This window comes from Panicum virgatum, chromosome 1N (assembly GCF_016808335.1).
Source record: "Panicum virgatum strain AP13 chromosome 1N, P.virgatum_v5, whole genome shotgun sequence".
Lineage (NCBI taxonomy): Eukaryota > Viridiplantae > Streptophyta > Magnoliopsida > Poales > Poaceae > Panicum > Panicum virgatum.
The window spans coordinates 64870386-64886271 of record NC_053145.1 but is presented as its reverse complement, the minus strand read 5'-3'; the positions used below and the strand labels follow the sequence as shown (position 1 = coordinate 64886271).

At 46.0% G+C, this 15886-nt stretch overlaps 1 protein-coding gene and 1 long non-coding RNA gene across 2 annotated transcripts; both read right to left on the bottom strand.

Moving 5' to 3' along the window:
• Window positions 1-3591: 3591 nt before the first annotated feature.
• LOC120657502 lies at window positions 3592-4193 on the bottom strand. Its single transcript, XR_005668209.1, has 2 exons — window positions 3897-4193; window positions 3592-3801 (listed from the first exon to the last, which is right to left on the bottom strand). It is a non-coding gene; the product is annotated as an uncharacterized LOC120657502 (long non-coding RNA).
• Window positions 4194-4445: 252 nt separating this feature from the next.
• Window positions 4446-6116, bottom strand: LOC120657501. Its single transcript, XM_039935822.1, has 3 exons — window positions 5552-6116; window positions 4819-5083; window positions 4446-4731 (listed from the first exon to the last, which is right to left on the bottom strand). Exons 1-3 carry the CDS (start codon window positions 5893-5895, stop codon window positions 4453-4455), a joined length of 888 nt encoding a protein of 295 aa, XP_039791756.1. The 5' UTR covers window positions 5896-6116; the 3' UTR covers window positions 4446-4452.
• Between the last annotated feature and the right edge of the window lie 9770 nt (window positions 6117-15886).

Genomic DNA, 15886 nt, shown 5'->3' with positions numbered 1-15886 from the left:
AAAACTCATACCTGAAAAAGGGGTTTCAACAGCAAGGCTGAGTATTCTAATACTCAGCAAGACTTAACCGTCAACGGGTATAAGTAGCCCACCTTAGCTAGACTATGCAAAGCTTTGTAAGGCTCTGGTTTTTCTTTGCTGAAAAGCAATAAAGAGTAGGTCCTTACTTTCAAGTTTTAGCTTCAAGATTCTAGTTGATTAACCATTCTAAGTAAGCATCTACTATCCAATCATGGTGGAACTTATAAGCAAACATCAAGATTAATAAGAATATTGTTGCTCTTATTACTCTGTGTGGCAAAGAGATCAAGCAGTCTCATTTCATCGTGAGAGGCGGACGATTCTGAATCGAAATTCAACCTTGCAAGGGTAACCTAGCACACACGTCTGGAACACCGTCGGGTCATTCCCAAACAACCGTTGACCTTTCTTTCCGGCTTGTGGATAGGGTCACTCTCCCCGACTACAGGGCTCCAAGGCCGAACCTTGTCCCTCGAAGTCGTAGTGTTGCGCAACATAAAATAAAACCTATCTCTACTGAGAGAGTGAAAGGTATATCCACTCCCCGGTCCAATCGGCTACTAGGCTTGCCGCGTACCATATTTACGGCATGTGACTAGTACTTTCAAAAACTTAACCAGCACTACCACACACCGCGACCTTAGCAAGTTCATCAACACAGACGGGGTTTCACATAAGGACATGATATCGAACACAACCCCGTCCGTCGTCCTTATATTGATAACAGAAAGTAAACAGACAATTCCTATAAGGCTCGCGAGTGACAGGCAATCACTCGACTTTTACCGGTCCTATAAGCTTAGCAGATAGTCGAACTCAGGTCTAGTTTTCAGTACATAGCTTCCTAGGATCATGCATCTAGGGTTTCAATTCAAATCCTATGAACTGTAAATGCACAAGTAAGTAATACAGTAAATGATACTAATTTGAAATATAGGTTATGTCCGGGGCTTGCCTTCTCGGTAGTTGCTAACTATTTCAGCCCTAGGCTCTTCCGAACTTTGGTCCGGGGCTTCAGTTAGTTCCGCAGTGTTAACTTGAGCTTCGAGATCACCTCCGTCAGATTCCGGAATCAACTCGTACATCCCGTCTGACAAAGTAGTCGTGTCTATATGCAATGCAAGAACAACATTATAAACAAACATGGGCAATCGTTTATAGAGTAGTTAAATAACAAATTTAACTACACAAGGCATCATGATCAACAGCACAAAAGAAGTTAACTAACTTCATAAAATGAGTGGTGATGATTTACTATACCACTAAGTCATGGTTTGTAAATAAATCAACAAATTAGAGTACAAATAGTAATAAAATCTACCAAAATTACCCTAAACAGAACGTGAACAAAGTAACCTACCCTGTAAAAATCATGCCAAGACATTTAACCATTTAAACACAATAAATCATTTACTCAGATAACAACTAGAACAAGCAAGAATTACACAGGTCAAACTAAAGAAGATCAGAAGCTCAAAATTTAACATGAGATCTACACAGGGATGATCTAGCTACTGTGAATTTTTCATGATTTTATCTTCACCGAAATAACTCTGAGAAAATAAATAAAACAAACAACAGATTAGCAATATTTATTTTTAGCCCCTGATATAGCCATGAACTAAGGCTCAAACTTCCTGGACAAGCTAATATACTCCAGAAGAATACTCAGGAATATTTTCACGATTTATTAAGAACAGAAACTATTTATCATAAATAAAGTATACTAAACAAGGATTAAATCAAATAAATAGCTACAACAAAGAACTGATCATGAAATTTTTATAGAAAAGCTAGTGTAACAAGAGTAAACTACCACCAAAATTTCAGAGCAATATCGGCTTTCAAACATCAGATAAGAAAAAGATTAAATAACTAGTATTTATAAACCTAGTAACACAAATCGAAATCTACAGCAAAAACTTGCAACTAAAGCCTAACATATTATGCTTCTACTGCATAGAGCTCCTCAAGAGGATTCCAAAACATCAAGATTTTCTATTTTACGAATTTTCTATGAATTGATCTAGAATTTCAAAGTTCACTGAAAATATTACAAAGCAGTCCCTACTGGCACTATTCATCTGAGTCTAGGCCTATGCAAATAACCCCCTGGGTTTTCTTTCCTTTCAACCCGAGGTCCCTGGGCCGGGTCAGAGAGGGGAGGCGGCGGTTGACCGGCCGTTTCCCGGCGAGGGGCTCACCGGCGGCGAGGGTGGAGGGGTGCGTGAGCCTCACGGGTGCAAGGCGCACCTCTGGGTGGCCTAGGGTTGCGGGGAGAGGCTCGGAAGCGGCGGCTCGGCGGAGCAGGGCGGGTCGCGCGGCGGAGGCGAGCGACGGCGAGGGTGCTCCGGTGAGGTTCAGGCGAGGGGAAGTGGCCTGGGAGCTGCGCGAGGTCGAGGCGGTGCTAAAGGTGGGGGCTGTAGGGGTGGAGCGGGTCTGGGGTGGCGGCTCCGCGGCGGGGTGGAGCTCGCCGGCGTTCGGGGTGAGCGGCGGCGGCGTTCTGGGGCGTGGGGTTAGGGAACTGGCGAAAAGAGGAGGGGAAAAGAGCGCGGGGCTTCTTGTAGTGCTCAGGCGCGCGAAAGATCGAGAGCTGGGCCTCTGGTTTGGGCTCTCCACGGCGGCGGCGAGGTGGCGGCCGCTGGGGAGGTTCTGGGCTCGGCGGGGGCGCGTGGCGAGGGGTGGGGGCTCCAGCGCGAGGCAACAGGAGGGGGAGGAGCTCGCCGGCGACGCGTGGGAGCCAGCGCACGGCGAATTGATGGCCGGAAAAGCCGGGAAGGCGTCGGCGGGCGGCGCTGTCGGTGGCCGGCGGCGAGAAGCAGAGCAGGGAGGGGAAGATGGTCATAAGGGCGATTTTGCAATTTCCAAAAGTTCCAGGGACCTTTCTATAAACAAGCAATAACTTTTAAACCAAAGCTCAAATGGAAAAGTGCCCAACATGAAAGTTGTTCAACTTTTCAAGATCTACAACTTTGATGTTGTGCAAAAATTTATTTGACCAAAGATTCAAGAGCTAAAATTAAAATCGTTGAAGGGATTTTGAATTCCAGGAATTTTGTCTTTTTCAAAGCAATTTCACTTCAAATGTAGACCTTTAAGCAAAATTGGATGCCATGCAATAAATGCACTGAAATTTTGCACAAACACCCTCCACAAAAGCTATATTCAGAAATAACTAAGTAAAGGACCTTGCATAAAATCATAATTACGCATATAACCTTTCTTAATTACAAAAAGATCCTTTTAAGCATTTCAAGCACATGATGCATAGTAAACATACATAATTACTGTGCAGACACCTAATTAAAATACTGTGCAAACACCCGGGGTGTTACAAGCGCCATCATCAGGAGGTACATGCTCTGCTTCTTGTGCCTCCACATGAGCGCCATCATCAGGAGAATCACCGTCAAGGAGAGGAGGATCACCATCAGGCAAAGCAGGATCATCACTAGTCGACATGGATTGAACTGTGAGTGGGAGATATGCCCATACAGATCACACATACACGCATGCCCTATTTATACTTGCGGCAGCACAACCCTTCAGATCACACATACACGCATGCCCTTCAGTTCACACATACACACATGTATCAGTTCACACTCACAATTTTCAGTTCACACTCCCACGGATGAAAATAAACAATCAGCAGACATGAATGTAAATAGCCACCACACTATTTAATTTTCAGTTCACACTTGATACAATAGAAATGACACTGGATAGAAAATAAAAATGACACTTCTTAATTTGTTCAGTTGACACTTGACAGCAACCCTGAAAAATGCAAATTCAGTGACAGATTTCAGAAATGATAACAGGTTTCAGAAATGATAAAATGACATATTTCTGTTTATGTGTAAGAAACTCACCTCAATTCTCAACAAATAATTTCTTTTTCAAGTACTTCATAGTATTTGTATGATCTAACTTTTCTTCATCGGACATCAATGATACGTCCATTGACAAAAGGCGATTGTATGTGTCAAACATCTTACACTCTAGTTCATATTTTTTTGCCTCCCTTTGCAGCTGTGCTGCCTCCTTTTGTTCCTTTGCTGCAAGATGGGCAAGCTTAGCTTGTTCAATCTTCTCAGATGATAACTTTTCCTGCACTTCTAGTACTTTGAGCCTATTTGCATGCTCTTCACATTGGATTTTACCAAATTTATCCAGTTTTTCAAGGTCTATATGGTCCCCCTCCTTACAATGGGCATATTTTAGTTTTTTTAGCTTTTTTTGGCCCATTGGTCTTGGTTGTTCCTCAAGTTCATCTACATCTATAGCCCTGCTATCCTCTCCTTCGTTCTCCTTGCCTGAACCCTTTCTTTTCCTTGCTGCTTTCAGCCCATTGTTGTATGTAATCCACTTTGCTTCAGTTTTTAATGTGTTCCATACATCCATCAACACAAAATGACCTAGGTTGAGTTACTCATTGTCTTTTATATAGAATACATGGGCCTTCTCAATCCACATTTGATCATTATAGCCACTTGTATAAACCATTCTAGCCTTCAACCAAGCACTATGGAAAAGGTTAGTCCACTTATTTACCTTATGAAAACGGTCCTTGATTTGCTTGGCATTTCTACGCCTATGACTTGGTGTAGTCTCATTATACGTTGCCTCAACATCAGACCAATATTGGTCATTCTTTTTATCAGTACCAATGGTTGAGTCTGTTGAGTTGAGCAACCAAGAGCTCATCTGTAAATGTAATAAACAGATATATTATCTTCATGCTAGTATGGTTAGTAAAAACTTCAAACACCAACAAATTGCAATGAGACTCACCATCCTAACATCTTCTTCTTGAGACCAAAAGATTCGCTTCTCAGTCCTAGGTGCCTCATCACTGCTGTCAACATTGACATATGCATTATTACCTTTTGTTGTTGGTGGAGTGGACAATTCTTCCTCTGATGGTATATCGTCTTGCAAAGTCCGCGGCGGCTTGAATGGGGCAAATTGAGAATGTTCTCCAACAAAATTAAAATTTTGAGACAAGGTAGGCTGGATAAAGTTTGTAAAACCTCCAGGAGGTGTTGCATTTTGACCCCTGCAAACAGGAAGTGCAATCAGTGCTGCTCAAGCATTTACTTTTAAATTGAGAATCCATCAAGAAGGAAAAGCTATCAATGTTATAGAGGTATATTTGGAACATCTTTCTGAACCAAAAAAATAATATACTAACCAACAAATTAAGAGACAAGGCATATATTCTATAAATGTATATTATCCACAAATACAAAATCGTTGTGATCTTCCTAAGGTACTGGACAGAGCTCCTAGTTAAATAAGATCTGTCTCCAAATATGCTCCTAGTTAAATACTGAATACTGAATACTGAGCAAAGTGTGCAGGCAAAGTGTAATGGATTGATTGAATGAATACTGAATACTGAAAGCAGAGCAAAGTGTGCAGCGTGCAGAGCAAAGAGCAAACTGTACTGAACAAGGTCATTGCCTTACAGTAAGCAAAATTACTAGATCAAATAAGCCAAAAATTGAGTAACATCGAGTATTACCATGTTGAAGGATCCGAAGACTGAGACATCCATGGTTGAATGGGGCCCTGTCCACCACTGCCAAAGAAGCCGTCGGCGCCCCCATTGAAGAAGCTGCCGGAGCCATATGCACCCACAAGCGCCGCTCCGCCCAAAGTCCTCTGCTCCGGCACATGCGCCGCTACGCCCGAAGTCCTCTGCTTCCGCATCGGCGCCGCCCAATCCCGAACTCGCCCCGGGGCCTTCCGCATCGGCGCCGCCGCATCCTTCCGCGATTGCGTCGCGGCTGCCTTGCGCACCCGAGCCGCATCCACCTTCAGCAGATTTAGCGTTGCCGCCGCTGCCGCCCGTTCCTGCCGCGACATGGTGGCCGGAATAGAAGCTAGGGTTGGATGGGGAGGACACACAGTGAGTATTTGAGGGAGAGCGCGGAAGGGATTTTCGCGGGAGAGGAAGGCGCGAAACGAATCCACCACCGCGCACTGGATCCCGGCCTCCGTCGACTCCCCGCAGCGGCGCCGTACAACGGGTGCTATTGTCGCCGTTTCGCCTGGGAGCACGAGACGGGGTCGTAGACAGATGTGGCGACAGGTCGGGAGTAACTGCTGCTCCGTGGGGGTTTTTTTTTTGCAAAAAATGGAAGCAAGTCGACAGCTCTCGACGGTGCGTTGTACGTGGCCTAAGAAGACTGTTTGGCGAAATTCGTCTTGGATATCTTACCAAAAATGAATGGAGAGAAGTAGTAATAGATTTCATTTTTAATTTCTTCGAGTTATTTGCGTTGGATATTTTACCAAACTCTCTTATTCTCTCTTCTGGCCCTATTAGCAAAATTGAGATGAAGCATATAAACTAATACATAAATGTACTATGTCGGCAAATTTAATGTTCATAAAACTTCTAAAATATTTTTATTAAGATTGGTCTAAGAGACAAGGAGAAAGGAAAATTAGTAAGGGCGTCTGCAGCTATATAGCACAAGATACTCCGTACCATGGCACTAGGGCATCATAAATGTATTTTGTAGGAGCGGCATGGTACTCTTATTACGTGCTTTCGAGACGAGAGCGACCTCATCAACGAACGCGAGGCTGATATTCGTTGGATCTTAGTCGGTTACAGCGCGAGACCACGACAACCTCAGCACATGTTTTCTCTCTGTCCCTCTCCCTGAACCTTGTGATATTTTTCCGTTCCGGAGCGAGCACGAAAATATCCGTGTGTCTCTTTTGCCTTTTGTGCAACGGGAGACCGGCGGCTCAAGAAACCCCGTGGCGCTGCTGGTGTATGCATGCTCTGTCTAGTTGCAAGTTTCCGCATGCTACTTCCCGTCAAAAAAAAATAAGAGATGTGTTTAGATCTGTAAAATGATGGTAAAAAAAGTCACATCGGACACTGTACCACACTGTAGTACTTTTCGTTTGTTTGTGGTAATTGTTGTCCTACCATGACCTAACTAGGTTCAAATGATTCATCTCGCCGTGTACATCAAAACTATGCAATTAGTTTTTTTATTTACCTACATTTAATGTTCTATACATAAGATAAAAAATTTGATGTGATAGGTGAATAGTGAAGTTTGGAGAGAAAATTTTTGAAACTAAACACAGCCAAGAAAAGGGTGATTATTGTTGCCGTTGAATGCGAGTGACAGTGATCACCATATCATATTATATCTAAGTAAATGCAATTCCGAAGCCTAGCTAGCTTGACATCTGCTATCTGCTAGCTGCCATGGCGATGTTCCTTCTAGAACACTGATCGATATTTTTATTTTAGGCCGAGAGAAGCTTACGGGTAAAGGGTAGTAGAAGAATCATCACATCGGGAGAGCCAGCCAGGCAAGCAGTATAGAATATAGATAGCTGCCCGCAAAAAAAAAAAGCAGTATAGATAGCGCGGGGTCAACGATAGGAGCCCTAACAAAAGCCCTGGCCACCTCTAGCTAGTCCTGCCAGCAGGAACGCACCACTCCACCTAACGCACGCACGCACGCGTGTCACAATCCGAAATTCCCATAGGGCTAACCGCAACTTAAGGGGGCGTTTAGTTCTCAAAAAATTTGTGCAGTATTTGTCACATCAAATTTTCGAACACATGTATGGAGTATTAAATGCAATTGAAAAAATAATTAATTACATAGTTTAACTGATTCCTACGATATGAATCTAATGACGCTAACTAATTTATAATTAAATATTAATTCTCAAATAACAATAAAATACGCTACAATAGTCAAATTCAGATTTTTTCACCAACTAAACACACCTAGCGCTTCTCCCGTGTGACTCTCGAGGCGGACACGCGTTCGAAGCAGGGCCCGCGAAAGTTGCTTCTGGGGTGGACACGTCTGCTTCTTGACCTCCGGCCGTGTCGCCGTGTCCTGCTGACACCACACTCGCAAAGGAACCGGCACGTTTTGTTTGTTTCCTTCCTTTGCGACGTGTTTACTCGTCACGTCAGTCGTCAGAGAGGCGTCAGACCACCACACCGAGCTGCCGAGAGCGGACAAGCAGCTCATGTCCGCACGTGCGAGGATTGGAAACATGCATCTTTCTTTGTACGTACTCCAATCCCGGGAGCAATTGGCCTTGTTTGTTTGGTTCGGCAAGAATACTAGCACGCAAGTTTCTCGGAAAAAGAATCTCGTATGCATGAAGTACTAAATGAAGTCTATTTGCAAAAGCTTTTTAGGGATGAGTGTAACTTTTCGCGACGAATCTAATGACGGTAATTAATCGATGATTTGCTACAATGATGCTACAGTAACCATCCTCTAATCGTGCAGTCAAAGGCCTCGTTAGATTCTTCAGGGTCACTAGCGCGGGGGTTCTGAAGTTTGTTTTGTAAACTGACTTTATTTGACACCATAATTAGTGATCAAAATTGTTACTATTCACTCGCGCTACACGACCAAACAAGCCCCCCCGCGCTCGCATCAGCAGTCGGAACGAAATCAGCCGGGACTAGTAATTTTGCAATTCACCACCATTACTAGCTAGCTAGAAGAATTGTCTCCATCGACGCACGATTTGCTTTGCAAAAAGTTGCAGGTACGGGGCGACGGCTTCCTTTGGGAGTTAATAATCGCTGCGCGTGTCAAACCAAATTATAAAACCGTCAACCACCGTTGCCTTGATGAACTAATTAAAGTGACCCGACCAATTATTTAGCGGTTGCGTTGATGAATTTGTTTTTTTATTATCATCACACTCCAACTATATATGAACTCCTAAGCACCAGATTTTTCTAGAAACACACACGCACGCACGCACGCACAGAAAGAGTTTATGGCAATGATTATTCGTATGCGTTGTTGTTCATCTTGGCGTGTGGTGTGGCTGCCCCTGTCTGCACAATTAGCTTCTGCAGCGTATCAGGAGAGAGATGCTAGTTGGGGAGTGGAGGTCCTAATAACATGACATGAACAAGACCACACATGCGTTCCTTGAGGTTGGACGCGACCCGAATGTCAATGGCGACCATGGCTCGCTAGCTCCAACTCCATGCGTGCGCCATGAATGCACGATGGATCGGCTGCGTCACCGGCCGGTCGATGCATTTGGCGTTCAAACCAGAACCGGAAACAGTTCCAGGAGCGTTAGCTAGGGCATATACAACGGCATTAATTAAGCCGTCTATATCTGGTTTTTCATCAAATTCAACACGGTTTTACCAGCGACGGCACCGTGCCGTCGTCTCATGAGATGACAGCACCGGCTCGTGCTCCGAGGAAAAATCGATCTGAGCTCGCCCGTTGTATGCTCGGCTGCGACTCACAGACGGCGATGAGAGATCCGGTGTGGGCTGCTTCGATTTGGCGCGCGATTCCGTTTGTGGGCGTGCTCCTAGATGCGCATGTCGGGAAGGCGCTGGTCGACGGCGAGCTGTTTGCTCGGCTACATCGCCGTGCGGAGGGATGCGCAGAGTGCCGGCCACTTCTTGCCGCGCGCTCTTGTAATATCTCGGGGTGAAAAATTCAAAATCCAAAACATCCGGATTCAAAAACTGGAATTTTCAGTTTTACTCTGCTTCGTGGGCAGAGCACGAATCGCGGCGCGCTGCACGTCGCCACCGCCGACGGCCATCTTCGCGACACGCGCCGGCCATCCTCGGCTGCTGTGCCACCCCCTCACTCCTCTCCTCGCCTTAAGGTTCGACCGGCCCTTTCCCCTCAAACCCAAATCCTAGCTCTTTCCCCGTTCCCCATTGCCGTCGCCGCCCGAGCTCTGCCCTCGCCGTCGATTCGTCGTCTCCGGTGAGCCGTGGCTCGATTCCTCACGTGGGGAGCATCTTCTCCTTCTCCTCACTCGATTCCCCTCCTTACCCGGCCTCTTTATTCGCCGTGCAGGGCCGCCGGCGAGCGCCTTCGCCCGCCACCGCTCGTCGCCGTCGCGGCGTTCTCTCGTCGCCTCTCTTCGCCGTCCACTTGTGGGGTGAGCTTCGCCTCGCCCTAGAACACCCCGTGCGCGCCTCCTTCGGCCCGCTTCGGCCCTGCTCTGCCGCCGGAACACGGCCGTGCCGCCGCTGCGCCATGGTCGCCGCGTCGAAAGTCGAGTCGCGGACGGTCCGGCTCTTTGGAGCGGACAGTCTGCAAGTAACCCGCTGAAACCGGAACTGCCGGTTTTAGAAACCAAAACTTCCGGTTTTAGCCTGTCAAGTTCTGAAAACCGGAACATCCGGTTTTGAAACCGGAACTTCCGGTTTTGTCAAACCAGAATCTCCGGTTTTGTCAGAGTTGCATATCCAAAACGTTGTTTCATGTACATCTTTTCGCGCATATCATTTCATGCAGTTTATTTTATGCATAAGCATAGCATCACACTAATTTTTGCATCGCATTCATGCATTATAGTGACCGAATCGTCGGAGAACGAACCCGTGGAGCCCGCCGAGTCCGTCGAGCCTGAACCCGGAGTCCAGTTCGCGGTCGAGCCCGAAGCTAACCGAGGCAAGCAGCTAAGCATGATTCCTTGCTCCTATTTAATCTGAGTTAGATAGTTATCTCACCGGGTTATGTTGGGGTTATATGTATATTATGTTTGTATTGCATTCTTGTACCTATTTGCGTGCATTATTCTTCCTTGATTTGTTATCCTCGCTCTTGGCACTAGTTAGTCAGTTAATCACTTAACCTGACTAGATGCTTAGCCCTGCTTAGAGTACTTCTTTTGCTCGCTAGACAGGAATAATTTGGAGGATCACATTTACCAGTTATCCTTGTTGCACTGGTTCGGCTTGGTGGTAAGAGTTTGGTAGTATCGAGATTCGAGCGGAATAGTAGGGCCTAGAGAATGAAGTCACATGGGCATAGTCCGCTTGGATTGATTAAGGACCGAGTGGATGACCTTGGTTTTGAACACCTTTCCGTGCTACCACATATCCAATATAATGGTACGGATGAGCCAATTACCTTCTTTGACTTGATCATCGAGGCCCGGTCCCAGATACGTGGCCAAGGGCTATGCAGGGAGGCTTAGTGGGTCCCCGAGTGGAACTATGTAAAGGAAAAATTTAGAGATGTCTTCGATGGAACTAAGTCTCCACGCGCAAGCCGGGCGGTACTCAACGGTTGAGTCTTGTTGGGAACGGTTGACGTGAGTACCCCCTTACCCGACGTGATCGGTTGGGTGAGTCGCATGGTCCTCGCGTCGTGTGGGTAAAGTAGTACACCCTTGCAAGGTTTGAATCAATTCGAATTGCCGCGCTCTCGGTAATGAGCACGCTTTTTATCCCATGAACTCCTCGTAGATTTACGGTCATGTTGAAGTGGGTTTTAGTAACTCGGGAATCACTATGTTATTCTTAATATGTTCTACTAAAATTTAATAGGGGTTTGGGCAACATTAATTAATTGTACTAGGTGTTAGTTTAGAGAATTCATGTTTATGCAATAATTACTTAACCTTAAAGTTTTTACTTGAGCCTTTGCATGATCCTTGTTTATTTAATCGCGTAAGTCTTGCGAGTACCTTTGTATTCACGGTGCTTCTAACCCTAGTTGCAGGTGAACCGGAAGTGGTGTTCGGCCACTTCTACTCCGCCGATCCAGGTGCGGGGGAGGAGTAGGTCGTTGAGGCTGGGATGGTGTCCTTGAGCAAGACATCATCATCGTAGTAGGTTTTATCGTAATCGAGCTTCGTGAGATCATGTAAATATAATAATCTTTAAATTTCTGTATAATATGGTTTCCGTGAGCCCAACGGTTGCAATGGTGAATAGTTTGAACCTTCCTATGCTGACCTGGTAATGTTAAATTTTGAACTCAGGTAATGTAAAACTGCTATTTATGGTTCTTTGGCGATGTATTCGATTGTAAATGGTATGTGTATATTATTTTAGCCGAATGACGTGTCGGTTATTCATGGCTCTAGATGTGAGGTAACACGTGGCATGCTTTCTAGCAAGCACGTGTTAACTCTTATCTGTAAAATAATGACTGACGGTTCACTTAAAATAATATTAAATTGGACGGTTCTCACCCTCCTAGCCGCGTCGCCGCCGCCTGCGCCGGCCACCGTGCCTTGCCGCCCGCTCCCGGCCACGCGTGCTGGCCGCGGCGCCACCAGCCGTGCCGCCGCATGCGGCGATAGAGAACAGGAGGACGAACAAACAGAGAGAGAGAGAGAGCGGTCGAGAAAGGTCGAGAGAGCAGGAGAGGAGATATTTTCCAATTTCTACAGTACAGTCCGTCAGTCCCTAATGTAGTAGTCCTCGTTTAATCGTTTAAATTATAGAAGTCAGAAAGAAAATCTTTTAATCATGATTTATGTAAGAAGAACATAAATTGGAATATAAAATTACATTACAACCCTAATAAAATTGTATTATGTAGCATACAACATGTATAATGTAGAACAAGCAACAAAATAGCACACAAAGATGTAATTATATTTGATGTTTCATGTATGCAACAAAATAGCACACAAAATAGCAACAAAATAGCATACAACATGTATAAAATTATTGTTTCATGTATGCCACACAACAATATATAAAGATCCATTTCACATGTTTGATCACCATATTTCATGTGCCTAGGCATATAATAAATACTCCCTCCTTCCCTGTTTATAAGGCATACACGTATATCAAGATTCAAACCTAGTCATCTTTGACCAATAATTTGACTATTAAATTTTTATTTTTATAATGCAAATTTCATATGATTGGATTCATAATCAAATATATTTTACAATGATTATAAGTTTATAATCAAAAGTGATATAATATATGATAAATAAATGGTCAAAGTGTTGTTTAGAAGACCGTGTCATGTTCCACCATGCCTTATAAACGGGGAAGGAGGGAGTAGTTAGCAGACAGACCATTGTACAGGTTATCTACTCTGTCGTCTGCGTGCAGTATTCTAGACACATACGGACAACAACTGTCTAACCATTGTAGATGCCCTTGGTCCTCCCTCCTTAAATAATATGTAATAAATCTACGCCGGAAAGCGATTTGCCAGCCTAAATTTTGCAGTAGATGAGACGTTTTCAACAACTGTTCTGCTTCTGCCTAATATTTCCATGAAAGGACCATCTCGCTAATTCTGAAGGTTTGACGGTACAAGACAAATGGAGTAATCTTTGGCTGTTATTTCCCCTTTCCTGTGTATCAGTGGAAGTTAAGTCATGGAAAAGAAATGGTCTTTGGATTATTATTGTTGTGTTTCTTCTTATATATAGTAGCATTAGGTACAAAACTGTACTGTTAAGAAAGTAATGTACGGAGTACGGTTATGCTGCCATGACCAGGACCATTACTCCATGCTGTGGTTTGAGTCTTAACATGTACTCCAGTTGTCAGACTATTCATGGTGCAGCTCCTAATGGGTAATGGCATTTTTGTACAAGTGCAATCTGTTTTGCCGCCCTGGCACTGGCGTCCTCTCTGGAATCACAGATTTTCGGTCTATTCATTTGGTTGAGTTTTCATTCATTTTTCTTTTTCTTTTCGAGAAAGGTTTCGTTCATTTTTCCATTGTTCAGTGCTCGGCTTGGTGACCGGTTCTTGTCTGTCTGTCGAAAACCGAGATGACCGATCCAAGCAAGTTGCCGTCTCAAGTAACCCCTGTTGCTGATCGTTTGAGGTATGCTTTTTGGGTACTTCTTACTTGTGCTAAGTTTGCTCTTTGCCTTTCTCGCGGTATTTTGTTCAGATTAGGCCACAAGGGAGGAGGAAAATAGTAGCATATAGGTAGATTCGATTCTTGTAAATATTTCTGACAAGTTTCTGTTAGTTTTATGATATATGCAACTCGAGGTAAAATGGCATGCTAGAGTATGTAGTTTTTGAACTTTCTTAGTGCAATTGGCCCAGAAGCCGGTAGCCATGGTCACATGCTGCGATTTCTATTGTGTTTAGTTGTGTTGAGATAGCGAGAGGGGGAAACACCACACACCCATTGTGTGTGTGGGGGGGGGGGGGTTGACCTTTCATATATATAGCCGAGACGGCTTGATGTACAAGTAAGAGTCAAGTAGACTTAGAGTACAAGGCAAGTCAGCTATACATATCTCTAATACCCGCCCGCAGTCTGAGCGGGGGGATCCCGGACGCAAAGACTGGACCTAAAATCAGTAAATAACTGTACAGGCAAGCCTTTGGTCATAATATCCGCGAACTGGTGAGACGACGGAACTCGTAGCACACGAACCTGTCCCAAAGCCACCTGGTCGCGGACGAAGTGAATATCGATCTCTAAATGCTTCGTGCGCCGATGATGTACTGGATTTGCTGTCATGTATACAGCACTGACATTATCACAATAGACAATCGTCGCCGAAGATAGAGGCACATGAAGCTCCTGAAGAAGCTGCCGAAGCCAGCAGGTCTCAGCCACAGCGTGCGCCACAGCACGATACAGCTATACATATCTCTAATTCCCGCCCGCAGTCTGAGTGGGAGGATCCCGGACGCAAAGACTGGACCTAAAATCAGTAAATAACTGTACAGGTCGACGGAACTCGTAGCACACAAACCTGTCCCAAAGCCACCTGGTCGCGGACGAAGTGAATATCGATATCTATATGCTTCGTGCGCCGATGATGTACTGTATTTGCTGTCATGAATACAGCACTGACATTATCACAGTAGACAATCGTCGCCGAAGATAAGAGGCGCATGAAGCTCCTGAAGAAGCTGCCGAAGCAAGCAGGTCTCAGCCACAGCGTGCGCCACAGCACGATACTCAGCCTCCGCACTCGAACGAGAGACAATAGTCTGTCGTTTGGAGGACCAAGACACCAGATTGTCGCCGAGGAAGACACGGTAGCCCGAAGTAGATCGCCGAGAGTCTGGACAGCCTGCCTAGTCTGCATCTGAGTATGCAGTGAGGGAGGAAACTGGACCAGCACCGATGTGCGAGCCAGTAGACAACGTACCCTTCACATATCGCAAGATCCGCTTGAGCAACGCCAGATGAGGCTCCCGTGGATCGTGCATGAAGAGGCACACCTGTTGAACAGCGTAGGCGAGGTCGGGGCGCGTTAGTGTCAAGTACTGAAGGGCACCAGCCAGACTCCGATACTGGGTGGCGTCGGCCACCGGAACTCCATCTGTGGCCGACAGCTTGGCACGAGTGTCCACTGGTGTCGATTTGGAGTGACACTCGGCCATGCCGGCGCGTTGGAGGAGATCCACCGCATACTGTCGCTGAGACAGAAAGAGGCCGTCCGACGAGCGTGTGACCGAAATCCCGAGGAAGTGATGGAGATCCCCGAGATCGGTCATGGCGAACTCGGAGTGGAGTAGCCCTGTGAGCCAGCGAAGAAGATCCGTCAAGGACGCCGTCAAGATGATGTCGTCGACGTAGAGCAGCAAGTAAGCAGTAGCAGCACCCTCTTTGTATGGCGAGCGTGCTGTGGAGCTCCGCCAAGAGCTGTCGAAGTCAGGACGCCTCCGCCACGCTGTTAGCGACAGTATGGTACTCCGCCTCGACACTGGAGCGGGAGACAACCGGCTACCGCTTGGACGACCAGGAGATCAGATTGCCGCCTAGAAAGACGGCGTAGCCGGAAGTGGAGCGGCGAGTGTCCGAACAACCAGCCCAGTCAGCGTCGGTGTAGACAACCAGCTCAGCAGAGGACGAGCAGTGAAGAACCAGGCCGAGGTCCACAGTGCCTCGGACGTAGCAGAGGAGACGCTTCAGCGCAGCAAGGTATGACTCCCGGGGATCATGCATATGGAAACAGACCTGCTGAACAGCGTAGGTGAGGTCCGGCCTGGTGAAGGTGAGGTACTGCAAGGCACCGGCCAGACTCCGATAGGCTGTAGGATCAGCCACTGGATCCCCCAGGTCAGCAGACAGCTTTGCTTGAGTGCCAACAGGAGTGGAGCAGGACTTGCAAT